This window comes from Pogonomyrmex barbatus, unplaced genomic scaffold (assembly GCF_055798465.1).
Source record: "Pogonomyrmex barbatus isolate J1 unplaced genomic scaffold, ASM5579846v1 scaffold3, whole genome shotgun sequence".
In the NCBI taxonomy this organism is placed as follows: Eukaryota; Metazoa; Arthropoda; class Insecta; order Hymenoptera; family Formicidae; genus Pogonomyrmex; species Pogonomyrmex barbatus.
In genome coordinates, this window is record NW_028297127.1 from 7,417,294 (window position 1) to 7,426,418 (window position 9,125).

A 9,125-nucleotide genomic window follows, 5' to 3' on the forward strand; every position below is an offset into this window, starting at 1 on the left:
TGACGTGAAAAGTTTTCTTTTCTAAATTACAGCTACAAGTAAAAAAGGGATAAGTAGAAGACTAGGTAAATAAAAGAAAACTCAAATCTCATAGAAAAAAATAATTTTATTATTTGTGATAAATTTTTAATTATAAAAGCAACATATAATTGCAACTAAAATAACATTTCCTTATTTATTTTAATTTATACAATTTTTATAATTTAACAAATATTTAGAAGAGATTTCTACCTATTTTTTTTCAAAATCCAATTACACTGTCTTAGATATTTAACAAGCTCAAATTAAGTTATATATTTTCAATTTGCACTAACAATACCAATGCAAAGAATTCCTCAAATTTTCTTTTAAATGTATCAGATACAGATAACTCATTTACAGATTATCGAATTCGTGGCCGTAGCGTTCTCGGTTGCCGCCTCCAGCAGCTCCAAGAACTGACCCATTTATTGCGCGAGAACTGCCGGCGAGAGAAGAAGATCGCGAACAAAACACTCCATCAAGTCCAATTGAGGCGATATGGTGTCGTGGTCCAAGTGCACATTGGGTTCGGTCCGGGGTCGGTACCAGGAGCCGGTACGCAGATCGGACGCCGACACGTGTCGTCGTCGATGACGACGCAATACAGACACGCATACGCACGCTGGCTGGCATGGAGAGCCTAAAGGGGAGCACAATGGCGCCAAGGTCCTTGCGACAGGCGATGTCCGAGACGCACTTTGTTCCCCATTTGATGGCCGGCACCACCGACCGCAGATTGGCCGTTGACGTCGTCGTCTCTTCGCCGCGTCCGGATTGACTCGTCGCGATTAAGCTCCCCTTCAGCGACGGCCGCGATCGTCGCAGATTGGATAATGGATGATCCGCCGATTTGCCCTAAGTGGACCTGAATCCAACTCCCCGCGTGTTACGTCACGCGAGGCTGGTACCGGGGCGTTTTTCCGCGCGTTTCCGCAGTTTTTTGGCGACCGGACCACGCGGACGAGGAACCGTTCACGCGTGATAGTCTGCGCGCTACCACGTTATCACGCGGTCGTTTCAGAGATCTTCCCAGACTCCTCTCGGAGGAAGTCACCTTTTCTTTAAGAGGTTTCAAGGTCAATCGGCGCGGCAGTGCGACGATACGGGTGGTATTCGAGTCGGCTCTTGGTTGAATCGCCGACAGATCGTCCTCTGCGTCCCTCAGGCGTGCACGCCTGCCGTGAGGATATAACGCTGTAAGCACCCGGAATCGATTAAATCAAAATTTTCCGCGAAATAAGTCTCTCCTACGAAGTATCAGAAGACTCTCCATTCATTAGAAAAAAATATAAAATTTTGTTAAAATTACAAAATGTGCAAGGATCCACTTCTTTAAAAACTTAAAGAAATTAATCTAAAATTCAGTTTCTTCAACTCTGAATTTCATCTTCTCATCTTCAATTAATTTTCTCAAGTTTTGAAGAAAGGTGAATTAAGTTACTAAATAATTAACATATACATATCTATTTTATCTTTAATTTATATCAATGACATCAATTAGGAATATTAAAATAATCTAATTGAGAAAATTTGAAATTTAATCTATATTATTTTTCTCTATTTAATAAGTCAATTTTATTAAGATCTTGAAGAAGTAGGAGAGCTTTATTGATATTGCTACATCGAACCCTTTATTTAACTCCAAACTGTTTTATCAAGAATTAACTTCAAAACAGTGTTTGTTGTAAGCAAGTGTTTAAATAACTTTACATTAAATACCGTATCCAGGTTCGCTCTGTACGATTCATCATGATGTGGGCAACGTTGCTATCAGGATTCCTTCTACTGTCAGCGATACCGTTCGGTCTTTCTCGGGATCTCCGTAATACCGAAGTACAGTGTTAAATTAAAAAAAAAAAAAAAAAAAACTACCATAATTAACCGATGATCCGATTGTCTGAATAAAAAATTACTCGTTTAATCGTAGGACCGATCGAAGCGCAGTATTGACTTGAACGATGTCTACTACTCAAAAATGCGCCAAAACAGATTACCGAGCGAAGTTACGCCAACTAGTTATCATGTGGACATCAAGATACCCTTCATCGAGAGCAACCAATTCAACGGTCGCGTCAAGATCAATCTTACCTGGTCCGACACTAGCGACAGGATAACGCTGAATGTTCATCCAAATCTTGAGATTTCATTAGTCAGCGTCAGATTGATTAAATTGCCGCTCGATGAAGCGTAAGCAAATGAAACACGTAATTTACCTGACATAAGAATTTTGTGGTTTAGATATAAAATATTAGTAAATTTAATAATTTAACTTTTTGCGCAAGTCAAATACATTCTTGCAGTGATGATTTTTATATAATTCTAATAACAGTTAGGATTTTAATAATTCTTACTGCAATTTATGTTATAATTATAATAGTACAACTCAACATATTCTTTTTTCTATTTCATCTCACTCATGTTCTAGAGTTTTAATAAAATTTTATTTTCATCATATTTATGCTTGTAATAAAGAAAATCGGACAACCAAATATATATCGCAAGAACCGAACGGCAAGATCGAAAATCCTGGTACATCATCCATTTGGAACAAATGCTAAAGAATGGAAGTGCCTGCGAAGTTGATATCACGTACTTTGGAAATCTCACGACCAATGAGACTACTGGTCTTTACAAAAGTGCATATATGGATATTGAAGGTCGAAAACAGTAAGTGTAACAACAATTTTATTTATTATATTTTAAAATTAAATTAAAAATTACATAAAAAGATAGAGAGCTAATAAAAATTAGTTTGCCTCAATATTTTTATTAAATAGCAATGTCCAATTTATAGTTTATAAAAATAAAATAAATTTGTGCAATATTAAAAAAAAATGTGTTTAAATAGCGCGAAAAAACTTTCTTGCAATTAATAAAATAATACAGAAGGACGACAATAAATTTACTTTATTTATTTTTCTTTTTATTTTCTAGTCCCTTCATCGCCACTTATTTACAATTAGATAACGCGCAGAAAATGTTCCCCTGCATGGACGAACCACCCTACAAAGCAACTTTCAAGTTAAGTGTATTGTATCCTAAAGGATTAACGGCACGCACAAACACACCGTCAATGTACGTATAAGATGTTAATATTCTTTTATTCTCAGAGAGAATACCATACTGAATTCCACTCCTAAATGTAAAAAAGTATCTATAAATTTATAATAAGTGTAATAAATGCATCGATAATCGAATATCACTTTTATTCTTTGACTTCTTTTAAGCTTTCGACGCGAGTTATCCGACAAGATCGAGGAAGAGTTTGAAGAGACACCTCGAATGTCAACGAATCAATTAGCTCTTGTGATATCAGATTTAGAGAATATCGAGCCCGTAAAAGAAATTAACGAAATGGATGGAAAGAAACTACATGTGAAAGTCTGGGGCCGCAAAGAATTCATGGAATCGCTACTTCACGTTCCCGACAAAGTTGTGATGATTATTAATTATATGCAAGATTACTTCAATAGCTCAATCGGTTTACCGAAGCTGGACGTTATGGCGATTCCCATGTACAGCACTTCCAAAGCTTCCGATAATTGGGGTCTCATGTTCTTCAAGTATATAAAAATTTACAGAAATGATTTTATATTTCCGAAAAATATGGTGTATACAAAATAAATTTTCTTTCTTCTTAGAGAAAGTGAACTCAGCAGTTCTCTAGTCTGGACCACTACCTACGAACTTCTCTATCAGTGGATCGGCCAATCCGTCACGCCGTATCGTCGAAATGATGCGCCAGTTAACAAAGCTCTTAATTCATTCTTGGCATCTATGGCAACTATCGATGTGAGTACAATACTTTTTATTTTACAATATTTTTTTCTATATTATTCTATATATTATCTTTATAATATCTTTATCTTATTTTTGCTGTGTGAATATATTTTATAATTACAACAAATATTGGAAAAGCATTTTCACGTCTATTATAAAATATTGTTACAGACAACATTATTATTTTAAACGCTTTTATATTAATTTTATCTTTATAATAAAAATTATATATATTATAATAAAAATTGTCATATTATTAGTTTCAAAGAAATTAATTATTTTAAACAGTTGAGTCCGAACGAGACGCAAGGCAAGTGGCCAATGACGATGTTATATCCTCTGTATTACGAATTTGCGCAGACCGCACCTTTCTCAAGAGTCGCTGGTATCAGACAAGAAGCAACATGGACAAAAGGTAATTAAAATAAATTACAGTAAATAAAAATTATTATAAGACACGATACAATTAAAGATATATCTTAATCGATTTATTACTCAAAGCTAACATTTGAGAAAAAAGTTTGAATATATGCAATATAAAAATATAAAAAAGAAAAGAATTACAAACAAATAATTGTATATATAATTTAAATGAAATTTTAAACTTAAAACAATTATATAAATTTATAAAATTAATTATGCAACTTTTTGGATTTTACAGCCGAATTGGTTTTCCGAATGTTTAATTACACTCTTGGGCATGACTTATTCCAAAGGAGCGTGAGGAATTTCTTCCATCAGCAATCGAAAGAGTAGTAATTGCCTTCGTCAATTAGTTGGGAAGCAGATTCTAATCTTCAACAACTTAGCGTTTCTAAGCGTAAAAACTAACTTCTATTCTTCTACGTTATATTCAGAAGTAAATTAGCCTTTTAATCAAATTTATAAGCGACTAAAATTTTAAAATAGTTGAAACTTTTTTCAAATCAAGACACATTTTATACGCTGCTTCCCGACTATTTCTCTTAACAATCGATCAGTCACAGACTATATATATCGCGAAATATCGCGTCTTTTATATACAGAGATCGCAGAACCTTCTTCGCCAATGATATCTTCACTTACCTGAATGACGTAGCAAATGAGACGGACAATCTGCCGCCAGGTTTGACCATCAACGGCATCGCCGCTTCATGGATCAATCGGGACAGAGTGCCATTGGTCACGGTCATTCGCGATTACGAAACTGGAAAAATTAATCTCAGTCAGGTAAGCTGGACAAAAGCGTTATTTCCTGCAAGGACGCGCGACGCGGGAAGGCACAGAAGCGATTTTCGCACAGATAAAGCAACGGAGATGACCACGTGTATCCTATTTACTCGCGGTTAAAGTATTCTTCTCGTCGGAAACGGAAGTTACATTTACCTCAGTGGTGAAAATTAACAGCAAGACCAATATTAATTCTGTTCACACACTTTTATTAAATGAAGAAACTATTAAATACTTTATTATTATTCTAAAAATTTGGAAATAAGATATGTATATGTCGAAAAGGAGAAATAATATATAAATTTGTTGAAATTGTTAATAGTAAATAATAAAGTTGAATATTATGACGTGTATGACAAATGCAATGATGAATTAATTACAATAAAACACGTTGCTACACTTGGAACAAACATATTGTTTTTTTACGAGCAGAAAAACGTAAACACATTTGATAAGTTCGGACGTGAAGAAATATTTGCATAGCTTAACGAGCATTTTTCGTTTCTGAAGCGACACACATTACAATAGTCGCGTCGTTCCGAAGAAATAATAAAATCAAGGACTAGTACATTTAATGTGTTACAAACATGTGTTGCGCAATACTTGTGCGTCTCGCTCCTATGAAAATACATAAATTAGTTACAAGAAGTCGCAATTCCGTACCATATAATTCGCGTACAAATTTATTTAACTTAAAAATAAAAAATATATCAGATTTAATCATTTGTAGGTATTTGGATCATTAAATTCATCGATTGTTAAATATAATTATTAAATTCTTAATTATGCCTATATTATATTAAAACATTTCTATATTATTTTACTATAAATTTCTATTTATTTATATTTTGTCACTTTTCAAAACATAGCTAATTACATAAACAAACAGATAACACGATAAAAATTTGAATTCTCAAATCTTTTCTAGAATAAAAATATTCTTTTAATGTTTTATTTGCATTTCTAGAAAGTCTATTTGAGAGACATACCACCGCAATCGACTGCAAAAGTATCGTATCAATGGGATATTCCAATCGTGATGCAAGCACAAAATAAACTGAATTTCAGCAATACCAAACCGACTGTATGGCTGAAAAAAGAAAATATACCGAAGAATTTAACTATCTCGGACATCTCTGACAAAGATAATTTCATCATTGTCAATCCTGAAGAAATAGGTAGGCGGATTCATACTTCCAAGAGAACTGTAATTCTTTCTAACAAAATTTCGATATTTCAATTATTTTTAAAATTTTTATTTCTCCTTTTGATTTATTTTAACATTACGTTACATTACGTTTTTAAAATTATTATTCAACTATATTTAATAGATATTACATCTTCAAACATTTAGAAACAAATCAATCAAATCCTGAGTCAAATCAAATGTATGAAAATGCATATAATTATTTTCTTTTTTCAACAATTAATAAAATTTCTTCGCAGGTATGTTCCCGGTGAACTACGACTCATGTAATTGGAAAATGTTGTCACAATATCTGCAAGGACCAGATCGCGAGAAAATACCTCCGTTAACAAGAGCAAAGCTTCTCCACGACGCATGGAACCTAGCATATGCCGGCGAGCTGTGCTTCAGCGTCGCGCTGAACATGACTCTCTTCCTCAAGGAAGAAAAGAGTCACGTGGTTTGGGAGCCGGTATTTACAATGATTCATCATATAGGTCGGCGGATCGAAGGCTTGGACGTGTATTTGAAATTCGAGGCAAGTAAATTTCATTAATTCAATAAAATATGACGTAATATTTCAATCGACATTCGATATCAGGATTAAATGGCAGAATTTAATAAGTATGTAATCATATCTAATATCTAATAATATCAAATGGCAAAATAGACAATAATCAATATTGAACATCCGTATTAAACGGTCTAATTTGAAGCAGATGTCCACGTTAAATATCGATCGCCCAATATAAATTAGCATATTATATATATTATATAATACATAATAATATATATAAATTAATCAATATTAGCTAGCACACATACATGATTGCTTGTCAACTTTAATTAGCTTCTTAGCCTTTTTATTTTTCCTCTATTTTATTTTATGATCTATCACATCACGCGTGCAAAATTTTTCAAAATTTCATATTATTTATTCAAAATTTCTTAATAAATAATTGAGTAAAATACGTTTAATTTCAGGCTTACATCCGAAGTTTATTGAAGCCTCTCTACTTAGAACTTGGAGAGAATCCGCAACCTAATGAACCTTCCTGGAAAATCCACATGCGTGGTCTTATGCAGAACTTCCTTTGCCGTGCTGGATACGAACCTTGCGTTAAGGAAGCCAGAGACCAATTCAAGAAATGGTTGACTGATGAGGAACCAGACAAAGGAAATCCGTTAGTATCCAAATCATCAGAATAAATTGTTATTTATTTAATTTACTTGAAAAATTTACCCAAACATTCCGATTTACGCAATCGTTTAGCTAAAATATTTCTAACAAGAATAAGGAAGTCAATCGCGTTTTATTAATAGTGAAAAAATTATTGAACTTTCGAGAATTATATTTCACAGGGTCGCCAATAAATTCCTTTGCCCCGTATTCAAGTGGGGCACCGACGAGGAATGGGAATTCGGATTGCAGCGCGTCATAAATTTCCCAAAGACCAGTCTGGCGAGAAAGCAAAATGAGCGCACCTATTTGCTGAAGACTCTCGCTGGGTGTCCAAAGGATGCGAATAAGATCGAAAGGTTGGTACATTCGCAAAATTTACGACTTTCATCTTCGAATGAATCCTATTTCTCACATACAGCCAAACGAATAATAAAATGTAATTTTTCTCGAGATTCATTTTCCTCGTCATTCTCAACAAATTTAAATTAGAACTGTTTAAAATAGCTCATAAAAATTTGTTGCATGCTGTTTAAATGAGCAAAAACATTAACAAATCTCCATACATATGCATATATATATATTTCAACTTATTCAATCATGTACATTCTACAAAGAGAGAGACACAGTTTCTCTTCGTGCATTTTTTCGAGTTCTTCTTCTTCAAGTAAACAAATATATCGATGAGAAAAATTAATATAATATCGCTTTCTTTCATCATCATGCATCAGATTGTTGCAAGTGACCGTGCTGGATCAGAACGAAAATTTCACGGACGCGGATATCCACCTGATCTTCAGTATGCTGACCGGTAGCGCAACCGGGTATAAAACCCTGTTCAATTTCCTGCTCGAGCACTGGTACACCGTGAAGGAGCAATTTGAGAACAAGACCTTCCTCTGGGATGGCATCGTTAACTTTGCCACGTCGTCGTTTAACACGCAGGAGGGATACGACAAAGTGAATCAGCTGTACATGGATCATCAGGATGAATTTGAAACGGCGGAAGCCATTATCAAGAAGGCGCTCAGAATCATCTATCAAGAAACCGAATGGAACGAAGAGAACGTGCCCGTGATCGATGCCTGGCTCATGAAGAACCTGTCCAAGGAAGATCTAGAAGCGATCGCAACAGCGACGTCCGCCCTATCGTCCACAACCACCGTGCCGACGACGATCAAACAGGGGAACCAGGAAACTCGATTTTTGGGATGAATAAACGGACTCGAGTCCGACGTTACATTTTCGACAATGAGAGTATAGTCTATATCTTCCCAGTTACTCCGAGGTATACGATTTTTTTTTTTTTTTTTCAAACGTAATTATATAATGGTACCTTCGCTTGCTTGACAAATAGATAATAGCGTCGCACGATAACTTTGCCCTCTTATATCTCTATTTTTACAACTGATGTGATTAAGTCAAACATGATGCAAGAATTTGGGAAAGCCGTATGATCAATATAGCGTTAAGATGCGACGAACGTAACATTTCTCTCTCCTCGTCCCCGTAGATATTGTAATTTAGAAGTTATATTTTTGAAAAAGTGATGTATTATATATTTAAAATTTTTATTTTTGTAAAACGAATAAAGATATCGATATCGCTCGTGATACATTTATTCCACAGATGGATGATGTGTTTTTCTCAGGAAGAAAAATATACGATGGCATCGCTCGTAATTAAGAGATAATTTAGTTAGGATTTAATGTAAAGTTTATCACGATGAATAAAATTAATATTACATAA

At 34.4% G+C, this 9,125-nt stretch overlaps 1 protein-coding gene across 1 annotated transcript; it reads left to right on the forward strand.

The window, feature by feature from the left end:
* The first annotated feature begins 961 nt into the window (after positions 1-961).
* LOC105429175 (aminopeptidase N) lies at positions 962-9,125 on the forward strand. Its single transcript, XM_011641974.3, has 15 exons — positions 962-1,217; positions 1,750-1,854; positions 1,949-2,208; positions 2,494-2,688; positions 2,956-3,096; positions 3,249-3,584; positions 3,663-3,813; positions 4,090-4,216; positions 4,463-4,553; positions 4,827-5,010; positions 5,978-6,188; positions 6,457-6,734; positions 7,181-7,380; positions 7,559-7,735; positions 8,108-9,125. The coding sequence occupies exons 2-15, from the start codon at positions 1,771-1,773 to the stop codon at positions 8,589-8,591; spliced, it is 2,919 nt and encodes a 972-aa protein (XP_011640276.2). The 5' UTR covers positions 962-1,217; positions 1,750-1,770; the 3' UTR covers positions 8,592-9,125.